The sequence below is a fragment of the Crocodylus siamensis genome, chromosome 15 (genome assembly GCF_052110815.1).
Source record: "Crocodylus siamensis isolate JL-2025a chromosome 15, ASM5211081v1, whole genome shotgun sequence".
In the NCBI taxonomy this organism is placed as follows: Eukaryota; Metazoa; Chordata; order Crocodylia; family Crocodylidae; genus Crocodylus; species Crocodylus siamensis.
Window position 1 is genome coordinate 18,099,054 of NC_143409.1, and position 23,074 is coordinate 18,122,127.

Genomic DNA, 23,074 nt, shown 5'->3' on the forward strand with positions numbered 1-23,074 from the left:
CCTGTATATTACTGTAGCCAACTGCAGAGTTAAATTTAAGCAGAGGCTAGATACCTCAGAACATGTGGAAAAGTTAAGCTAAAAAGGAAGTAGGAGCTCTGTGTCTACAAACCTTCTCTTGCCTTTCCTTGTCTACCAACTGGGAAGACCTTTGATTGTATTTTAACATCTTTAACATGCTAGTCAGAACCAAAATGCACAAAACTAAAGAAGTGAAAAGTTGTGGTACCCACAGCACCTATAACCTGGCAACATTGCAATTGTATGGTAGTTTGGAGAATAAATATTTACTGTATGTGCACAATTAGTGTGCACGCTCAATGGGGCAGTTAGAACTGCCGTAGGAGCCATTAGCGTGAACCTGCAAACTTGTTTCATAACAGCATAGCAGTATGTTTTCATTGAACAGATACATTTGCTTACAATTGTTTGCTTTATCCCCCATGTTTAGATTCTTGTGCACAAGGTTATACAAGGTTATATTCCTTCTACTCCCTGGCATCAGAGTCCAGGCAGTCAATGGACTGCTGGGTTTACCTTACATCATGCTTAAGGCAAAATATTGTACAGACAGGAATCAGTACTATTTCCTTAAAGTTTCAATAGATACTAAAAATACCAGCCCAGTTTCACCAGCAGCAACTCAATCCAACACAAAAAGGAGAAAAACTCTGGACAAGTCCTCATCAGAATCTGTATTTCCTAGGTTAATTGTATGTTATGAAGAATAAAGATAACAATAGATTGGGTTCTGTGGTAAATATTCATTCATCTGAGTGGCCATTACTGCAGAAAATTAATTTTGGCATGTAGACCTAGATGAGGTCTAACTATATTTCACTATTATATGATATTGTCTTATATGTGTTTGCAAATATATTAATACTCCAAATTAGGTTCTAGCTCAACTACTTTTCCAAAGCAAAAATATTTCTTCTCCACTCAGACCCTAGGTACACAAGAGCTTTAAAGCAGATTCTGTGAATAATGCTGCTCAGCCCAGTTAAAAACAAAAACGGTGAAACAGGAAGGTCTGTATGCGTGACTCATTCCTACGGCCAGGAGCTCCTCAGCTTGGACCTACCAACAGTTTGGTAAGACAGACTCTCCTTCCGTGTCCATTTCCCCATGTATAAATCAGGATGCTAATACTAAGTAAGGTATTGTGAGAATAAATGTGTGGCTCTTTGAAGATGCAAAGTACTATCAGTTCTGATAGGACAGGTTACCCAGAGGTTGTGGAATCTCCATCCTTGTAGGTTTTTAAGAAAACTAATTGTAATACCCATTACAATTCTAAAACTGGCATGATATAGTTGGAGATGGTCCTGCTTTGAGTGGAGGGTTGGGCTGAATGACCTCCTGAAGTCCCTTCCAACCCTAATTTTCTATGCATCTGGTTGCATGCAAAAACTAATCTCCCCTTAGGCTGTCTTGCATTTCTAAAAGCAAAAAATCATCACCAGACAACAAACTGACCAATATAACTACATTTACACTGATAACAAAAAGTGTGTAATAGGTAACATGGTTTAGAGATTAGAGAACTGGTCCAAAGAGCTAGATTCTGGGTGTCACCTCTCCTCTGCACTTTAGTTTCAGCATCTGTAAAATGTAGTAGTGTTTTGTCTCCTTTTGTAAAGCCCTTTGAAATGTTCTGATGAAAAGCTTTAAATAAAAACTATAATTCTTATTGGACTTATTCCATTTAATTACAGTCTTTTCCAAATCTAAGCCTTCCTGGACCATCTTGTGAACCTACCCTTCTTTGAAACAAGGAGCTGTAGGATAAAAGAAGGTTGGCCACAAAGTTTAAATTGACCCCAAATCTGATAGATACATCCTGCCCTGTGCAGCATGTTTTACAGCAATTTGTCTCTAGTAAAGCTTAACCCTAATGTGGTGTACATCAAGACAGCCATTTACTGTTGCTTTTTTTCCCCTTGAGGAAATGGTTTGGCCTGACAGCTTTAGTTTGACACATTGTATCAACTCTGTAAATATGTTTTAGTATTTTGATCATTTGGAATGTTAGGAATTAATGACAGCACAACTGTTATATACATGGGAAAAATGTATTTCATCTGAATTGAAAGGCATTTTAAAAACATTTCTCAATAGCTTCTTACTATAAGTATACGTCATATTTCCTTTAACTAAAACATTACTTACCTTTTAAATAAATAGGGTGAGCTGACTACTTCTGCTTCTACAACTGTTAAATGTTTGTAGTAGTTTCCTCAACCCAATTTTGAGTCACTGTATTATTAAATAAATCCATCCAAAAGGTGTGAATTTATGATGATACAAAATGTACGTACTCTCTGTCCTGGTTATAATATGGCCCCACTGAAGTGCTTACTCCAAGCAGTGAACTATCCTCTGCATTGCTTGCACTAGGTAGGGCTGACTCTGGAAGGGGAGGTGCACTGACTTGGAGGTTTGAATGATTGGTTCTTTGCAAGATGTGATGTTGCACAGCAATGCAGCTAGTGGCATTGCTGTTTGGTATTTCAGAACTGATGGTCAGACCACAGCTATAGATTGTTTTCTCCATGCTGAGTGGTTCCACTTGCCTTCTCCATGGAAGAGCTCCACTTACAGCTGTAAGACAAATTTGTTTGGGCTACAGCTGGGTAAATTTTATCATCTAAAATAAATGGATAGGACTGAGGTGTAACTTTTATAGCAACAAGTTTGCTGAACTCTAAGAAATTAGCATGTAGGAACAAACTAAAGGCAATTACTGTGAAGACTAGACTAGTAAAGGCTATTCCTCACTGTATTAAAACGATTACAGGAAAAGGCAGAGAAAGATCCTTACTATGTAGCTATAAAGACCCTGCACCACTCATCTGGCCTGCAGGCAGGCAAGTTGAGCATCGCTAAGTTAAGCAGTTAAAGGAAAGGGCTGTGACCCTATTACCATATAATGAACATTACTAATGGATTACCACTCCAGACTCATTAATTACAAGATGTCTTTTCTTTTTTGCCTGGAAGTCTGCCTTATTTGAGTGGACTACTCTTTCAAAGCAAACAGCTGTCTGATATGAAACACTTATCAGTAAATGTTACTTCTTGTGTAGCTGTCAACCTAAATGCCAGCATTGGGGGACAGAAGCATTTTAAGAGCAGACTTCATAAATATTTACAACATTGCTAAACCTTTAATAAGACCTTATTATTTTATTAAGATTTTATCCATTTCTTTCAGCAAATGCAATAGTTTAATTGATATAGATGTAAAGGGTAGAGATAAATGTACTTCCTTAGACTCCTCTCATGCAAAATGTAGGTGGTCAAAAGAAAACTATCAAGCTTGGAAGCAATGGTGCCGAGCCAAATACAGACTATTTCATATGAAGAAAACTAATTATAATAGCCGTTACAGTTCTAAAACTGGTATCAAGAGAAACAGGATTCCCAGGGAGAATCATGTACCTACTGGGTTAATTGTAAAAGGATGCAAGCCAATTCACATTTTGTTGGAGTTTTAAATACACATCAAAAACCTGTTTAGTGATGACAACATTCTAGAGCTAGAAAACAAAATAATTTTATATTTGCATGCAGTTATTTCAAATATCAGGCAGACTAAGAAAGATATACATTCTCTGGAAGAAAATTAACACTCTTCAGCTCTAGTTAAAATTTTTAGGTCACTGAATTCTGCTCCCTCCTCACAGTTTAAAAAAAAGTAATAAAGACTGTTGTGAGAAGGTAGCAGAGTTCTGTTTTTTTTAAACTGGGTCTATATTAAGCCATTAATTCAAGAGGCAGGATATTACATGTGGTCTATTTTCTCATCCTAAAATTCTTACTCTGTCTTATTTTTAGCCCAGTGAACTGATGGTGGCAATGCACAAACCTGTACAAGTCTGCAAATATAGTTGTCTTCCTTGAGCTTCCCTGAATTCCAGCCGCATAAGCTCTCTCAGTACTGAGAGAGCTCCCTGCCCCAGGACATCCAGCCAACATTACGTATTTTATTTCACTATCAATTACTTAATTTTGTGCCCCTTAGCGGAAGAATACTACCCATTGGGTTCAGAAACAGCACCATGACTATTATTATTAAGTCACTGCTTATATGCCTTCAGAGATCAAGTGCATCTTTTTTCACCTGAAATTTTTTTTCAAAGAAGTAATACATAGACGATGTCAGGGCCAGAGACGGAGTGAGAGTAAGAGTGTACTAATATTTACCTAGACCAAAGTCCCAGACAGAAATTGAATACTACTTTTTTTTTAAATGAATTTTATTATCCAAAACAGAGGATGCCAGTTATAATTTGCACTATAGCGTGTCATTAGCAGGCCTTATAAACAAATACCCATTATTTTAAGCTAGCTTCCGTAAAAAGACAGAAACACAAAATAAAGCATCATATCTCATTCAAGATATAGTTATACAGGTTAACAGGATGCTTAACTACGAAGTACTGCATTACTAGTAGCCATAACGGGGCCTCTTATTGTAGGAGTTTTTGCCGTACTGCCCATATTGTGGGGAGAACGAGTCTTCTTGTCTGTATTGTTGGTAGTTATTACCCCAGCTTCTTTCTTGCCTCTGATTATATCTGTTGTCACCTTGCCAGTTATACCTGTCTCCTCTAAACTGTCTGCCATCTTGAAACCTAGAATAAAAACAAATTTGCATGAACTTTAACACAAGCCCTGAGATTTTAAAAGATGAATGTTCACCAACTCTTTTCACAAACATTTTAGTGCACTCCTAAAATATGGCACCCAGCTATTTACATATTCAAATACCATTTTTTTTATTACTGCCAATTATTATTAATAGCTATCCTGGAACCCAAGATAATTTTTTTAGCTATTTACTACTACTCATGAACTGATGGAGTGAAAAAAGCTTCAGCCACCTTGCACACACCTTTCAAAATGAATTGCTAAAATTTAGGATAAACATTCTCTGCAACTATAAAGCAATCATCAGGTATAGCCATGTCTGAGCAAGTAAGTATGGCATCAGCTAATAGTAGCTTGGATATCAACAGCAGTTATGTTTAAAAATATGGAATTACTATAAATTAATGTGTTTATTTTAACCATGAGTAAACCACAGCTTGGTGTATGGATAAACAAACAACAATGGACACTAAAAGCTATCTAGCACAGCAGCATGAAGCTCCATGCAGCACATATTAACCTCCAACCTGCCACAGCTAAACTACCTTCAATATCACAGATAGTTTAGTATTTCCACATCACTGCAGACTGCAGCAAACACAAGCCTGTCTACACATGCTGCAATTACATATTCTGATTGTAGTGTAAATGAGCAGAATATGTTCATTCATAAAAACCAAGCTTTTACAAAGTTTCTTAAACAACCCCCTTTTCTGTTGCAAAAACTTGTAAGATGAGGATTATTACTATGAAATTAACCCTTATTGTACAAGTACTTATATACCTGCTTAACTTAATGCACACAAAGTCTGGTTGGCCTATGCAAATATTTGTAGGGTCAGGATTCAAGCAATAAATGTGGTGCAGGTGGTACAAAAACACTGCTTAACTCTTAAAAGTAGTAACTGCCCTTTATCTATGGTTCCCGAAAAAATCCACTACCGATTTTTAAAAGCAGCAAATAGCCTACAGAAAAAGCATAATTCAAACTATTTTTGGTAGGCATATAATACGATCTTTCAGTATACTTGCTAGAGGGATATGATGTATTCTACAGTCCCTACAAACAGACAAAAGCAATGCAGACTAGCCTAGTCACAGTATGTCAGATGTTATCTGGGCTGAAAACAACAATTTTTTGGACAACTAACAAAATAAGCATGTTGTTATTCTGTTGCTTGACACTGTCAGTCTTCTGTCAATTATTAATGCTGCAGAAGACATGCTGTTTGGTTTTGCAGACAAACTCTTCTCTCCCCCTGGATAAATCAGTTCACGGCCAGGCAACAACTGGCCCCAAGGGCAATCAGTTTAGTGGTTCCAGCTTCTTGCCTGCCAGTAAACAATGCGTTTCATACTCATATATGAAATGCAAAACTACTGTCAGGATCAGTTCAGTGGAGTCCCACTACCTTTTAATTTGGAGAGAGGTACATTTGTTTAATTAGGAAACCCACCGGTTAACAAAGGGCAGCAGAAAATGTACTGCTTCCCTTTACCCTAAGGTTGATATAACTGTAAAATGGCTATCACTATGAAGCTGGCAAAGATTCCTTTAAATCAGTACCGATCTCTGTTTCTCTGGTTGCCACCATATCTAGTTCTCCATTCTTCTATTATAGGAGGTGGATCTGCAGGACGTTTCAAGTACTCTTGATACTCCTTATCATCTGCTGTGAATCGATGAGCAAACATCTCGTCATAATTTGGAGGAACATCAAGTGAAGAGGTCATCCTGATATCTCAAGACAGGAAAAAAATGGATACACCTTAAAAATACATAACAAAGGACTTCTTTTTGCTACTAAAATCAGTGAAAACACTGCAACATATTAAAGGTAATTTAGTTGTTATGTAGTGCACTAACCACTATATTTACAGTTCTCAATACCTACTTTGGCGTTACCGACATTACCAATACAATGGAAGTTTTCTAGAGATAGTTCCAACAAACAGGAGAAACCATCACCTTCTTGCTCCTTAGTCACCCATCATTAGCTTATTAAGGCAAACCTTAGTAGGGCCACCACACATCTGCCAAGGCTCAGCAGAAACACTTTGGATCTTCATGTTCCAGGTACTCTCCAGCAAGAGGGACTACATACCTGCCCTCCATGGCCGGCTTTCCTCATCTGATACAGCTCCCCATCCCAGTTCAGGAAAGCTAAAGGCAACTGGTCCAGGGAGCAGGATGTGTCCCTCTTAACTAACTCCTGCCAAAGGGGGTGAACATCATATATGTTAATTCTCCTTCACCAGGCAGAAACTGGCAGCCTTAGGACATCCAGTGCCCCCCAGTAAACCTTAGAAAGCTCCCAGGGGCTTTTCAACATCAGAATTCTCACTGCAGGTTTTGAAAGTACCTTTGGGTTTACATCATGTTTCACATATTACACAACTAACTAGTGAATCGCACAATAAATTCAGGCTAGCCACACATGCAAAGTCAGGGCCCCTCAACATACGCAGGTAAAGGTGCCATGGGATCCAATGCGCGATTCACACAGCCGCACCTCTGGCCATGCCACACACGCATGGCAGAAGGGCGACTGTGGCATCATATATTAGATCCCATCATGCCTCATTGTCAGTACAGGGGAGCCCGAGATCACCACCCTGACAGTCCCCCTACACCAACTCCCACAGGGCTCAGCAGAGCGCCCAGAGGGGCAGTTTTCTCCCTGCTACCCTGCGACAAGCCCTGCACCTCCCAAAGCTCACCACAGCAGCAGCTTTCTCCCCGCAGCCAGAGATGCCTTCTCCTGGCTGTGCACCCCACAGCTCACAGTGTGCACCCCTGCAGCCATGAGCCCCGCAGCTGACGAGGGAGTGCTCGGCCTCACCCTCAACTAGTGGCGTGACCAACTTCCCGCACGTTTTTCTGGAGCACCGCTGTAGCTCAGTGCCCGTCTGCTCACCCTGCTCGGTGGTCCGACGCGTCGCCGGGGGTCACAACTGAAGGCGAGGCTACCTGGCTGATCGCGCCTCACGCGTAAGGGGAAGCCGGGGCCTCAGTCTCACACGATGCTGTAAAGAAAAGAGAAGCCGTGGTTTGATGCCCAGACACCAATTACTGTGGAGACCAGCTGCGATCTGCACGTGCAACAGGACCCCTGACGCGGAGGGATCGCCCCCCCTATGCCCTGGGGGTAGCCGCTTTAGTCCTGCCGGCGAGGGAAGCCCTGGGGACCTTAGCTCCAGGGTCACCCCCACCCCTATCACGGCCCGAAAAGCACCGCCTTACCGGCAGCTGCTGCTGCTGCTCCTGCTGCTGCTACCGCCGCCGCCCTACCCTTTCCGTCTCCACCCCCCGCCCCTTCCGCCGCGGCCGGGCCCGCGCGCCTGCGCACAGGGAGGCGCTGCTGCTGCTGGTGGTGGCGACGGCGGCGGCGGCGTATTTGGTTTGAAACTTGGGTGGCCCAAGGGAGCCTGCGGCTCCACCGCCCCGTGCGCGGGTCCCACTCGCCGCCTGTCCTCTGCGGCTCCGCCGGCCCCCGGAGTGAATCCCCTCGGCTTTCCTGTCACTCCCGGCGTGTGCTCAGAAAGGTGTTGCGGGCACGAACAGCTCCGGGCGTCGGAGCGCGGCTCCCGGCTCCTCACTTCGGCCCGACAGGAGTGACCTGCTGACCTGAGGGGAGAGCGGCAGCCAGCTGTGCGAGTGTGAAGGCAGGGTAGAGACAAGACGGGGAGAGAGAGCACAAGCTTTTGTGAACCCGAGTTCGCTTCATCACATAGGTCTGAACTGAACTGCCCTAAGTTGGTTGTACAGCAGTAGGTCACTGCCAAAATAATCACCGCTCCCTGCGCCGGTGGGTTTGGAGTGTCGGGGACTGACTTTACTTCTAGCTTCTCAAGGAGAGATTGCATTGAAACGTCTAAGAGAGACCTGGTCCATTTCTTCTGATTTTGCAATAATTCAGATTCATTGTAGGGGTGTGCTGATAGAGATTTTCTTGATCCGATTGTTGATATGTGGCCTAGCAGCTTGGACAGCAGTGTTGTAAGTCTGTTGTGGGGGGAGGGAAGGAGGGTGGGGTGGGGTGGGGTGGGAGGGGGGGACAGATCAAGGCCCCCACAGTGAGGGAGGGGCTGGGCTGGGGCAGGGCAGAGATAGACCTGTGGTTCTTCAGGGGGAGAAAGGGGGGGCTCCCAATGCTTTGCACACCACGGGAGAGCATGTGGGGTGCGTGCCTCCAGATCTGTGTGTGGGGCGAGGGCAGGCTGCTGCTGCAGGCTGGGGCTGGCACCAGGCTCTTCCCAGCAGGGAGCCTGGGCTGGGCTGTGCTCCACTCAGGGCAGGTGGCAGCAGTGCTCAGAGGGTGGCTATGGTGAATTTTGGGGTGGCTATAGCCACCCCCCCATAACACCCTCCTCCCAGCATTGCCGCTGCCTGCCCTGAGCCAGCCCCGACCCAACCCCCCCACCACCGGGAATTGCTCGGCGCATCCCCAGCCCTAGCCTGCCCTCGGCTTGTGCACAGATGTGGGGGCACATGCCCCTCTATGCTCTTCCATGGTGTATATAGTGGTAGGAGCCACTCCCTGTGCCCTCAAGATGAGCCACTTGCAGCTCCGTCCTGTGCTTCGTCCCACCCCGGCTGGGAAGCACTTGCCTCTGCCCCAGCCCAGCCCCACTCCCTCACTGCAGGGGCCTCAATCTGCCCCCTGTCCCCACCCCCCTTCCTTCTCCCATGCCTCCCCTTCCTCCACACAGACACTACTCTCCACACTGCCAGGTTGTTCTGGCTATCTGTGTGCTGCGCTGCAGCTGCCCACATGCACACAACATGTATTGGCGACTTTATTGGCCACATCAGGCAAAAAAAGCCAATTACCAATAATGTCAATTTTCCTTATATCAGTGCTGATACGATATGGGACTGATGTGTCAGTGCACCTTTAAATCATTGCTTACTATTTTTCACAATTCTTAGATGACGTTTCTTGTTTTTTCCTTTTTCTTTGCACTCTCTCTTTTTTTATATAAGAAACTAATTTGTCCCTAAGACCCTGTTAGAAAGAAAACCATTATTTATTTATTTATTTATTTTTACAACTTCTTAGACTCAGGTGTGGTTTATTGCTCAGAGTAGCAAAACACAAAGGCTCGTAATTGCATACAGTACTTACAAAAAAAAGATCCCTCAGCCACCATGATACTGACTGCTTCTCTTCCAAAGCTATCAGACTAAAGTAAAAAGAATGACCTCAGTCCAAATAACCTAATGCCAGGCTCCTCTTGGACTGGAGTCCCCAATTCTAAACTGTCATTTCAGACTCAGATTGTTATTTGAGTCTGAAAAGTAATCTATTTCATCTTGCAGTCCCTACTTGGGTGGTGCCCTTTGAAATGGACAGGAAATACTATGACTTCCCTGGATACCTTTTAACTAGTGGATACCATAGTTACAGGAATGGCAGCAGGAGATTTCATGCACAAAAATCAAGACGTGACCTTTAGCAAAAGAGGGGCCCTTTACTTCTTACTGACTCTAAGCTGTTGCTTAGTGGATAACTGAGGGTTTTCATTAAAAGATAGTGACTCATTTTCATGTTAAATATTTTGTTACAAGCTATGACCTCAAATCAGCAAAACACTTAACCACAAGTTTAGTTCCTAGATCAGGACATGTGGTTTCAGTCGCACAAGAAACTTGTGTAGTTGGATCCTTGCGTTTGTTCAGAAACCTCTCAGATTTTTTGGGACTGTGTATAAGCAGGGTTTGTATTACACTTCAACTCTTGCAGGAGGGCAGGTCTGCAAAAAAAAATTGACCAGGGTCAGGACTGTGTGCATGGTTCCCTGCCAGTAATACAGGGCTGGGGCCAGCAGCGGTGGCAGCTAGAAGGAGCCGCCACCACTGCCTGGGATGCTTAGAAAGGTGTGGGGTGGGCCGGGGGCTGTGCACAGTGGCAAATGGGCTCCGGGCTGTTGGCGGGGCAGGGGGAGGGGGTCCTGACCAGCTCACAGGAATTCTTTCATGGGAGAGCTCTTGTCTCTTATGTGGGGGCTCAGGCCCCCTCCTCCCCCCATAATTCAAACCCTGTGTATGACCACAGGGATCAACCTGTGTGAAAGGCATGGTTGCATCTTGCAAGGGCCAACAGGGTGGCACAAGGTAAGAGACCTATACTGAAACCTTGGTTTTGACCTACCTCTGAAGTGTGGCGTCTTTTTAGATAAAATAGGGCAATAGCAGAACACCAGTAAAGGAAAGAATACCACAAAATCAGACTTACTGGGGTTAATTTAAAACTGCATACAGAATATAAATACCCAAGTTGAAGTTATGTCAGGGTATATAACACGAGAGAGCAAATACATGGAAGTTAGGTTAGGAGAGCACTGCTGTTTTAAAACCTTGTATAGTATAAACCTTGGACTTCAGTGGTTGAATTGGTTTCTTATGCAGTAGTATGAGGCAGGTCCTAGGCTTGAAAGGGTCAGTCAGGTGCTGGTCTTGTGGATATAGGCAGGCAAGGTACTTTGAGTAGATGTGATATCTTTTATTAGACCGGAGTAGTTGGAAAAAAGCGCTTGGCAAGCTTTTGGGCGCATTTACCCTTGTTCAGGCATAAGGAGTCTCTGCTGGTTTGAGACTCCAAGGAAAGAGAGAAGCTAAACGTGTGGAAGGATGTCAGTGAAAACGTAAATAGGTAGAAATTAGACAAAAGGTGAAGCAGGTAAGGGAGGGGGAAGAAAGCAAGGCCAAAGGGAAATACTACAGTGGTAATAATACAAGGTAAAAAATGAGACTAACAATGAAAAAGGAAATAGTTGGAAATCAGGGAGACAAAGGGCAGAAATATAAAGGAGGGGAGGGGAGAAAAGGTGGTCTTGTGGATAGCCCCCTGATAGATGACATGGTAGCAATGGTCCAGCTATACATAGATAAGATCAAGTGGCCAGATATTTAGGCACCTAAGGATTTGCAAAAACAGACAGGTGCTGAACTCAGGATTTATCTGAATCAAAAAATACCTGAATACTTGAAAATGTAGCCCTGGATGTTTTCAAAATAAGGGCCTCGGCACTCATCCTTCCATTTCTGCTGCCTTCCTCCTCATTGTAGTAGTCTCTAAGCAACCAACACCAGCTCTTCCTACAATCAATGCCACTTCTCAGTAATTCTGAAAAGTACTACCCTAGGACATACCCCCCCCCAGGCATTGTTCCTTGTTTGTTTTGAATTTTAGTGTTTCAAACAGTAATCATTTTAGACATTTTAATCTCTTCTTAGTTTAAAATGAAACTATTTACTTTGGCCTGTGTGTAATTAAAGAGAATTTTCAGGTGTCAAATGCCCAAAACACATACTATAAATTAATAATCTAGTTTACTCAGAAGCAATGGGAAAATATCCATAGGATGCATTAGTGTTAACTTTTTGTTATTTTTTACACTCATCTCCTGATGCTTGATGCTTCTGTTAAAGCCTCATCTTTTAAAATCATGGAGGTTAATGACTTTCAGCTTTCATTTAGAAGACATTAAGTTTCTAACTTCCATGGTTGTCAAGAAAATCTTGATTCAACTGGAATTTACCATTATGTCTCTCAAACCAAGAGCAATTAAAAAAACTTTAAAAACATACTGTTTATTAACACATCTCATAATTTTATGCCAGGCTCTTACATTTTGGTGTCTCAGCTTCTTATTTAGGATAAATTACTATTGCAAACACTGGAATTGAATGAAAGGTCAGCCTATATTTTTGTACCAAGACAAAGCATACCACAATTTTTGTGTGTTTCTGTAACTTCAAACAAGGGAAAATCCTTTTAATCGAATGCTAATATGTACTGTGAAAAATCAACTAAAGAACCAAAATCCTTGTAATTACGTCCTTTCTGATCAAAGGAGAATAGACTTGTATGTGGGTAAACAGAGATTCCTCCAAGGAGAGTGCCATGGATCGTGCTGATACTAGAAAAAGAGGAAACCATTCTTCTTGTGTTTAATACCTATTTATTGTAAATTTACTGTATTATATCACAACTAAGAATTATTCTTGCCTACAGTTCTTTCAGTTTCTTTATTTTCTCTACTGCATTGTATTTGAAAGCCTGTCTCTTAACAATCAGCAGCAAGTGCTTCGATTAATTTATTATGGGAAAAAGTACAGTGTTAAAGGAAGCAAAACCTTGCACTCAGGCCTGAGATGCACAAAAGTGGTGTGAGCAGTACCCTGCTGGCTAATGATGTGTTAAGCGAGGTAGTGGTTTGAGCATGTAAGAGAAGTCACCAGACAACCAGAGGGCATGTCAGCACACAAAGAATTTTTTAAAAGTGTTGTGGCGTGCCAGACACTCCTCCTAAAAGATCATACTTGTAAGGATATTCTGTAGCCAAATACCACAAAAGATTTGGTAAGAGAGGCTTTGGTACCCAGGAGATCTCTCATTCCTGAGTTTTATTCCCAGGGCTTGAGAGGATCATTGCCTGGATGATTCTCACTTAAATAACAAGGAAAGCAGAGACAGAACAGATGCTACTGACAAATGAATCTAAGCCTGCACAGTAATTCTGTCAGAGAGCTGCTCTGCCTTTGCCATTGCAATTGCCATTGCAGTACAGAACCAACATGCTTAAGAATATCTTTCCTACACCTCCAAGTGATATTGTAAAGTGGAGCCCACAGAAGAACAGAATGCATAATGCCCACTGACTCTCCTAAACTTAACACAAGAAATACTTCCTTGCTGGAACAATGACCTTTAAATGTTAACGGCCTGTAAAAAATAGCATTGCTTTTATGTTGCGAGGATGGGGGACAAGTACATGCAAGCAATTTCTGATGGCAGGCTTTGTTATAAAGTAGCTGCTAAGGCTTAATGGGCCTGATATTACTCCTCACTTAAGTGGATAGCAGGACAGCATAAGTGCCATCAGATTCTCCAATCTCACTTTTGAGAGTGGCCTTTTCAAAAAATTTGCCCTGTGAAATTGTATTTCTAGCATCTTTACTTCCTGTTTCTGGGCTCGTTGCAGGGTTGGCCTTATCCTGCTGTCAGGATTTTTTCTTTATAAATATCATCAAAGTCTTGCTGCCTGCCTTAATTTTCACCTTTTAAATTGACTAAGCAGCAGTATTCCTCTAGTTCTTTAAGAATGATTCATTTTTATTACTTTTTTCTTTCCAAGACATCCTGCTGCGCTGTGTAAATACTGTCTTTTTCTTTTTAATATTCCAGTGCCAGTTTCATCCCTTGTGTAACACCATTGACTTTGGTGGAGTTGTGCTCTAGATGAATTAGTCCCACTGAGGCTTTTCCAAATGTTAAATTATTTCCTCCTCATTACTCAGAGAAACTGTGAATAAGAGGGCAAGACAGAGGGCTCTTTTATAGGTGGAATGCAATTCCAATATAGTCCCTGTTTTTGCTGCTCCTTATGTTGCTCATTTGAAAGGGAGATGGATTAGATCCAGTGCATCTTAGGGAGACATGCATGCTGTGCCTGAAGTATAAGCAGCAGTACTTACCAAAGCACATCTGGTGCATACTGTGCATGCTTTCCGTGGAGGGCCTGTAAAGTAGCAGTAGACAGAACAAATTAAGTGGGAGGAATAATACTAAAGTATTATACAAAACTGTGTGAAAGTTAGGAGATGAGATAGCAGAATGTCAACATAGCAGATGTGTCTATTCATCAGAGATTTGCTCAGGCTCCAAAACCCCAATCCAGTTTCAGATGAGATGCCAGGAAATCCAGAGTGTGTGTGTGTTTACTAGGTTATTGCCATTATTGATTTAGCCTGTTATAGGGGTAAGGCATTTGCAGAAGTGTCTGGGTTCAGATTTTGTTCAGACCCAATTTCTGGTTCTCTTTGAACTGATGCTACTATTGATATCCAGTATACTTACCTGTCAGCTCTGTAGCAATATGGAAATGTTGACATTTTTGGGAGAACAGAACCAGAAGCATCACTCTGAGTACAAAGTGGATAGTTAGAGTAATTCCCTATTGCACCGTGACAGGATTTTTCATGTGCCTAAGTCAGAAATGTGGATCCTGAATCCTTAGATTATGGGGATTCAGATAATAGCAAGGAATTATTATTATGATACTTCACCTTGATATAATTGTTTTCATCTGAAAGTTACAGGACTTTACCAAGATGAATTTATCTATTAAGCCTGACAACAGAATCAAACACAGACAAGTTGAGTGAGTTGCTCAGCTCTATCAGAAACAAGGCTAGGAATAACACCTGAAGAGCTGCATACCAGTCCTCTGCTGAGATGTACTATTTCTGGGGTGATGGAAGACTAGCTGCCATGTGGATATCATTTCATCAGAACTCCCTTAATTTCAAAGTAAAAGTAAAAGTCTTGATTCTTACTTTGGTGTTTAATATACCCCGAAGAGTTATTCCTGTTCCATTTTTTGTGTTGGCTTCATCCACATTTCCTCCAGCAAAATGGATTTTTAGTAAATACGTGCTGTTCTAGTTTAGAGATATTATGCATGTGTCTGCTGGACAGCTATCTATTTCTTCAGACGGCCTGATTTTTCAGCTCATAATTAGAACATCAAAATACTCCATTTTACCTCAGATTTTCACTTTGTTGCACAAATACATTTGTTCATGTACCAGAATGCTAATCTGAGGACCCAGATAGTTTTTGAATATTGTATTGCAAGGCTAATGTTTGAAAAATGGTGCAGCAGCCAACTGCACAGGCAGCTAAACACCAAGATCTACTCCAGTAAAAGGACTGACTGCCAGATACATAAGCATGTGCTTAAGTTCCACTGAAGACAATAAGACCTTTGTTGCTTTGGTCCTTAAATGGAAGCGGAATTGGATTCTAGGTTTGCTTAAGTCAAACTCCCTCCATTAAAGAGAAAATTTGGCCTTCTCCAGCTGCCTTTATTACCAAGCACTGAAGTTGCTTTAACTTTTTATAAAGGGTAGTAAGTGGGAGGGTTGAAGCTGACCACACAATGTGTTCTTCTCTGGTCCCCACATAAGAGACTTGAGCTTCTTCTGACCCTGAAGTAACTCCATTTTGATAAAATACTATGTTTGTATAATTATAGTCCCCAGAAGCACTGATCTGGAGTGAAAGCGGGCCATACTAAGCTCTATACAAACCTACCAGCTGATTTGCAGGACTGACTCCTCTGTCCATCTTGCTGACCAGCATTTTTCATTGTTTCTGGGTGCTCCCCTGTCTGCTTCTAACCACCCATTGTCCCTTTTCTCGCACTTGGATTGTAAACTCTTTGGGACAGGCACTGTCATTCTGTTTGTACACACTGACCAGCACAATCAAGTCCTGATCTATGACCTGGTCTCCAAGGCACTGTGATAATAGAAATAGCTGGGCACTGCTGCTCCTGTCACTGAAAGTAAATATGGCCTGTAGATCACCACCACTTCTACTAAGTAGAACATTGGTGTTTTGTACTGTGTTTAATAAAATTACCTTGGCATGCAAGCAGCACAGTCCAGAAGAACCTAACCTCAACAAGCAGACAAAAGTGTATACTCCCACACATGCATGCACACAAAAAGTATATTCCAGGTGATGCTTTGATGGTAATTGGTGCTTTAGATCATGTTAGAGTTGCTCATCCTGGAAGTAACACATGGATTTTTAACTTCATGAATGCTCACTTTAAATGTTGCTTTGGGAGTAGCATAAACTTCCTGAGTAAACATATATATTAGAAAGCAAATCATAATCTCAGAACACTAGCATCTAAGCAGATTGCAAAAACAAGACTGTCAACCTGAAAAACAAGTCAGGAGTCTAATTAAATTAGAAGAATATTATGCACTAATGACAAATTGTCATTAAGGATTTCAGTTATATCAAGAGTCAAAAATCTCATAATTCTTAAGAAAGCTTACTGCCAGAATCCCACAGGTAGCTATGCATAGGCACTAAAATCTTGGCCTCTGATGTCAGTGGGATTTTTGATGTTGATTTCAGCAGTACCAATATTTCATTCTACCCCTCTGGCTTGGAAAGAGACTTCTTAGAGTACATGCATCCTGTGTCCCCTGTGCTTATTTATGGGTGGGTACCCTTAGCAATCCTGCAGATATGGTGTAGGTGCTGCTAAAAGTAGTACTGGTGATTCAACAGTGAAATTGCTCTAGGGTGGTGTGATGGGTTGCCCTACTGTTGTTAGTGTTATCTTTCTGATTTGACACAATAGAACATAGTTCTGGCCATTTATGGGCATTAAAGATCTCACAACACCTTTTGAAGAAAACAGGTCTGTTAATTCCAGGGTGCTGGCCAAATTCTATTTTGGGTCGTTTCGCTCCGGCTATCAGCATTTCCTCTCTTTCAACTGGATAAAGTATTTGCCTTCACGCCATGTTCTAAACTGCTGTTTTGTGTTCCTGTGTGATTTGGAACAGTTGATATTTTCCAGGGATAGTTATGTGGTAGTGATGTGTCAGGTGATCTCTATATATCCCTTATCTAACTCAGGGGAATGGTGCAAGTTTTAATTAATTATGGCTCAATCCTGATCCGGTTGAAGCCAGTGGATTTTTTTTTGTTGTCATCACTAAAATCAGAATTTGCCCGTCTGTAGTTAAAGTATTTGCAGATATTCGTGTGAAAAGAGGTATAGAAGGGCAAAGTGTTATGATGTTAATATAATATCTGTGGCTTCTGCGGGATGAATGTATCTTTAACCTGCCACCAAATAGCATGCTGGAGGATTTGCTCCCTCAAGTATAACTGTTTGTCATATCACTGGGTACCATTTTTAAGGAAATCAAAGGTTTTTGCATGGAGCTTTCCTAACGCACCTACTGATACTGATTTGGCTAAGATATGTGGTTTTGCACCCCCTTCACAATGATTTGTCACAGTTGAGGCTCTTCTCTCATTGAAGGTAATGGTGTAGGATTATATCCTACAGGCTATATTTTGTGGTGGTTTGACTCTATTTCAGTGGTGTTGCACCAACAGAGAATTTGGCTTTCAATGTTCATAGAAAGCTGCATCCTGACCATTCTGTAGCTAGCAAGTGTTCTCTTAGACTAAGTACATGTGCTTTATTTTAGAAGAAAATATATCTGGCAAATAGAGGCATTAATTCTGACAGACTTTGAATACATACATATCCCCTGCTTACTGCTTCTGTCGTATGCCATTTAGGACCCGTAGTAAAACAACTGAGACTTTAAATCAGCTTCTTCCGTACAAACTGGGAAAAGAAAAGTCACGGAATATATTTGTGAAGACATACGAGCCAAAAGAACACAGCAAAAGGCGGCCACCTTAATGTTGATCTGGATAATGATAAGTCTGTTCTTGGGGCAGAAAAACAGATTATGTTTATAAAAATGTTGGTGCATGAACAAGTTAAGTAACTGATCTCGGATTTTACTCCACAGTAAATTCATTCAGCTGAGGTGCCAACATTGACACAACTCTTCCAAGCTGGTTGCCTGCAGTAGGTGCTATTACAGAATTTGGCCACTGGGTGGCAGGAGAGCCAATTTGCACAAAGCAAACAACTAGCAGGAAGACATGGACTTGGGGGAGCAGAGGCATGACTGGGACTGGGGTAAGATCCACCAGCATATACTGACTACAGGAGAGAGACCTTTACCCCAGGGCGGAGTAGCTTAAACCAGAATATGGCTGTGTGGCCTGTGTCTGCTCCATTTCACTATGGAATAAAATCAGTTTTCTGTGGAGTAAACATGTGGATCGGTACTCTGTAATTTTATACAGTAAAGATGGGGATAAGATACCTCTTGGGTAAGATATTGGAGAGGAGAATATTTATTTTGATAGATACCTTGGGTCCTTCACAGAAATTTTACGTATGGCTCAGAGAAGTTCCTTAATCCATGTTTCTTCAGTCCAAAGAGGAGGAGCTTTCAATTCATCCTGTTGAATAATTCCTATGGGGCCAGAAGGTCTTAGTATAAAACCATTATGCCAATGAGGTTGGAAGTGGGGGGCTTGAATATTATATTTTATGGCCAAATTAGTTTCTAACCTTCTTCTCATGATTTGGGTTTAATAGGACAGTAATGAGTCATTTGTAGAGCTGGAAAAAGTTTTATCCTGGTCTTTACTTTTGCTAAGTATCAAAGGAGACAGCTTCTACACAGGCTTTGTCAATGTGAGGTTTAAAACTAACAAGAAAGTATCTCTTATGCAGTGCGTAGTTAACTTGTAGAATTCATTACCACAGGAGGCATTAGAGGCAAATAGTACAACCAGGTTCAAAAAGGGACTAAACAAATTTATAGCTGATAGATACATTAAGAGCTATTAAACAGAACAGGATACTGGGCTAGATGGACTGTTAGTCGGACCCAGTACGAAACTTACGTTCTTATGAGCAAGGAAGTCAGCAAGGGCCATATGAGGTCTGGGGCTTGTAAGTCTATGTTGGTGTTCCACAATGTCAAAGACTTTGTCTGAAGAATCTTTTGCCAGTGTGTTTATAAACTCCATGAAGCAGCTGGCTAAGTGGAGAATTTAGAAATCCCTCCAGAATTAAAAAATGAATGTTCATCTCCTTGTGATGGGAAGTATTTCTGACATGTTTAGTTGTGGGTATTTTGTTGTGCTACATTTAGAAGGGGGCAACTTTTCTACTTTTGTCCAGATTCTTATGATGACTGAAATCTACATAGTGCAAATTCTGCCTGGACAGCATATAACATATTGGGTTCATATCTATTATTAATTAATTGTTGTGGTTTACCTGAGATAGATCAAGCAGCAGTCTAAGTCGAGTCTTTTAATTGTATTTGAAGATAATGTATGTTTATGTGGTTAGATTTTTTATTGGAATCATAAAGTGTTATTCTGCCTCTCAAATATGTCTTATTACTTCCCAAAAGACCTGCTGTGTAGGGGAGGTTGTCTTCAAATAACAGTCAAACTTTTTCAAAACACAATGCAAAGTGTGGATCTAGAGAGTAAGGACCTAAAATTATTCTTGTGCGTGGTGGATATTAAATTTCCAGATATTCCCAAACTTTTGATTGTCCAATGTTTTATACAATAGGAAGGAGAAGTCCTCTTCTTGAGTGCAGTGCCTAGTTGTGTTCCTATTGACCTTAATGGGGGCTGGGAGGTGGTCAGCAGTTTTGAAAATCAAGAATCAGGCAGGTGGCCTGTACATGGATTTTAAAATAGGACACTGAAAATCCTGGCCAGGGTCTTGTTCTTTCGTATCACTTCACATGCATCATATAACCCTGCCAGGAATCCACTCAGGAGTTTACAGAGTTTGAATGTCTACAAGGAGAAACAGGTCAGCCTAGATAGGGAGCCTTGGGAGAGCTGGGGCACAGGATATCCAGGTGGATGGTTTGGGTCTCCTTTTATAGGACTGTCTTCCTTTCTTTGTGAGGCAGCCAGAGGAAAGAGTGTAACTGTGAACTGGAAGATATTCTGCATGGTGACCCTGACTTTTATTCTCTGTGCCTGCCTGTGTGTGGACTCTGAATCATAATTCATCCCTATCTTGCAGTGAAACTGAGCCCTTTTGGAGGATTCCCAGAGCATCAACTTTGGACATTTTCAGCAGTATGTGCTCTAGTGCAGAGGTTCCCAAACTTTTTCTTATTGTGTACCCCCTTCCAGATTTACCAGCTGCTGGTGTACCCCTACCAGCATGTGTTTTATATTTTAACCCCATAAATGCCAATTATTATTATAATGAAAATTAAATCCGCCATTGTACAATCTCCCACGTACCACCCCCCCCCCCCGAGATGTCTTGCATACCCCCAGGAGTATGGGTTACCACAGTTTGGGAGCCTCTGCTCTAGTGTATGTGGGACCAAACTAATGGCCTTGGAAAAATTGATTGGCTGCTCAAAGCTTGCAGAGCAAAAGTGACAAAAAATGAGGTTCACCATCACTCTCTGAATAACTTAGGGTCATGAAAATTGAAAGAATTATTTGAGTATTCAGTTAAATACTTTCTATCAATTCAGGGTGGATCAAATCAATTTAAATCATGATTTAAATCACTGGTCAGGAAGCCTCAATTTAATCAGTGTTTCATATAGAAAGTGCATTCTTGTTGTTTCATATAACCTTCATTAAAGTATTCCTAAACAGGTCTCTTCTATGGCCTTGCAAGCCTGCTGCCACGATAGGTTTTCCCTGCTATGGTACCATTCTCTCACTAGATCTCAAATCAATGGAGAGGCTATACTTAGAAACTTATCCCTCAATACTGCTGGAATAATCTGCTCAAAATGTTTCTCTTTTGTTTCTACTGCCCCTCTCTCCTTGTATTTATCTCCAGACTCCTCCTCCTTGCGGAGATCTACTCCCCCCAACAATCCTCTATTCTTTTAACTTCTTGAAACTATGCACTTTCAGGGAGAGGTAAGGGCTTGCCTCTGTATACATACCTGCAGCAAGACAATAGGGCTAATGGACAGGTAATCAGGTCTGTTCTCTCTCATCTCCATATACACTGTTAACAAAGATGTTATCTTTGGAGATACAAATCCACAGTTTGAGAACTGAAACTAAGGATCACAGACATGCTTAACGGGATCTTCTAGACTGAGCACTGAGTCTTGTTGGGTAAAGTGGTTTTCTTTAATCTTTACTGATCTATAGAAGTGCCTCTGGGAACCCCATAAGATTGGACCCCTAATATAGTCCACGGCCTGTTGTAACCTATTTATAAAATTTTTCTAAAACGGTTACATAGGTTACATGAATATATTGTCTCAAATAGTATATAATTAGAATTTATAATCACTATTCCATGATGATATCTTTGAGTCCATAATGATCTTGGACTCCAAGATGAACGTGGGCCGACAATGCGAGCTCATGGTTGGCAGGGCTAACCGGACCTTGTTGTGCATCCACAGGTGCATCTCAAGTAGGGCCAAGGAGGTGATCCTCCCCCTCTATGCGGCACTGGTCAGGCCACAGCTGGAGTACTGTGTCCAGTTCTGTGCGCCCCATTTCAGGAGGGATGTGCAGAACATGGAGAGGGTCCAGAGGAGGGCCACTCGCATGGTCTGGGGACAACAGGGCAGACCCTACAATGAGAGACTGCGGGACCTGAACCTGTTCAGCCTTCACAAGAGAAGGCTGATGGGGGACCTGGTGACCATTTATAAACTCACTTGGGGGGGCCAGAAGGGTTTGGGAGAGGCCTTGTTTCCCCTAGCGCTCCCTGGCATGACAAGGAGTAACGGCCACAAGTTGTTGGAGAGCAGGTTTAGATTAGACATCCACAAGAACTACTTCACAGCCAGGGCGGCTAGGATCTGGAACCAACTTCCAAGGGACGTGGTGCTGGCTTCTATCCTGGGGGTCTTTAAGAAGAGGCTGGATGCCTACCTGGCTGGAGTCATTTGAGCCCAGTTTTTCTCCTGCGCAGGCGGGGGGTCAGACTTGAAGATCTACAAGGTCCCTTCCGACCCGACTTCTATGATTCTATGAGCTCTAGTATATCTTAAAAATATCTTTTTTTTTCAAAAGCATCTTAACAAAAAAATAAAAAATCCGATTAAATAAAAAAAATCCTATTTTTAATTCTTTTTAATTGTTGCTTTTTATCCATCCTGTATCAATTTGACATTCTCTAATGCACTGTGGAGTCTCATAGCCTGGTATTATTTTAGAGTTTAGATGTTAAATCCAAAATTCCATGTGACAAGATATGTGTATTTCAACAGATGTCTTCAGTGTCTTTAAAAAATAGCAACCAGTTACAGATGGTGGCAAGGGTCTGAGAAAAAAAGCTGAGCTACATGAAAATTTACATGCAAGAAAAATGTTTTGTTGGAATGAATAATCCTGTAATTCAATGTATTTGAAAATTAAATCTCTTTAATCAGAAATACTAACATCTTTCTCTTTCCAGAGCATTCTCTGTTTTATGCTTCACTGTTAGTAGCTCTGATTCTTACCTACGTCACAGCATTGCTGTTGATCCGCAATGCTCAGATCTTTTTTATGGTACGCAAACATTGTAGTTTGCTTTTCTCTTGCATCTCCTATAGTATGATTTGTTCTTGCAAAGCTAAAATGTGATCTAAGCTAGCTTAAAAGTAAAGCTGTTCTAGCCCAGGTGCCCTACCTTACATCTGTGGAGATCAGGAATAATTAATGTAAAGTAAATGGAGTTATATGATTATAAAATTAGAATTAAATCAGAAGAAAGATCCTTGGTGATAAATAAGGATGAAACTGAATGTGTTCTCTTTCCTTTGTTGGGGCGGGGCATGGGGAACTGGACTATTTTAGTGGATTTGAAAAGAAAGTCACCAAAATAAAAGAGTAAAAAACTTGATCATTTCAAAAATTGCACATTAAAATATGAAATGTAAGATAATTCACATCTGAAGGAAAAATGTGCATCAAGATTTTAAATCATCTATATAAGTGCAGCAACAGCTAAGCAAAACTTCAGTAAGATCAGTGATCGCTTT

At 41.6% G+C, this 23,074-nt stretch overlaps 1 protein-coding gene across 3 annotated transcripts; it reads right to left on the reverse strand.

Moving 5' to 3' along the window:
* Positions 1 to 4,108: 4,108 nt before the first annotated feature.
* On the reverse strand, positions 4,109 to 8,017 carry RAMAC (RNA guanine-7 methyltransferase activating subunit). 3 transcript variants are annotated; one of them, XM_090029586.1, is made up of 5 exons: positions 7,901 to 8,017; positions 7,575 to 7,683; positions 6,762 to 6,869; positions 6,224 to 6,398; positions 4,109 to 4,640 (listed from the first exon to the last, which is right to left on the reverse strand). In XM_090029586.1, the coding sequence occupies exons 4-5, from the start codon at positions 6,388 to 6,390 to the stop codon at positions 4,454 to 4,456; spliced, it is 354 nt and encodes a 117-aa protein (XP_089885712.1). In that variant the 5' UTR covers positions 6,391 to 6,398; positions 6,762 to 6,869; positions 7,575 to 7,683; positions 7,901 to 8,017; the 3' UTR covers positions 4,109 to 4,453. The 3 variants fall into 3 exon arrangements, with proteins under 3 accessions (XP_089885712.1, XP_089885711.1, XP_089885710.1); XM_090029585.1 differs by lacking the exon at positions 6,762 to 6,869 and having other exon boundaries at positions 4,111 to 4,640; positions 6,224 to 6,391; XM_090029584.1 differs by lacking the exon at positions 6,762 to 6,869 and having other exon boundaries at positions 4,178 to 4,640.
* Positions 8,018 to 23,074: the final 15,057 nt, after the last annotated feature.

Bases quoted from the DNA above. Each gene is read 5' to 3' on its own strand.
- RAMAC (XM_090029586.1), bottom strand. From the start codon at position 6,390: ATGACCTCTTCACTTGATGTTCCTCCAAATTATGACGAGATGTTTGCT. The intron at 4,641-6,223 runs GTACTGATTTAA...TTTTTATTCTAG, and splicing joins AACCAGAGAAACAGAGATCG to GTTTCAAGATGGCAGACAGT.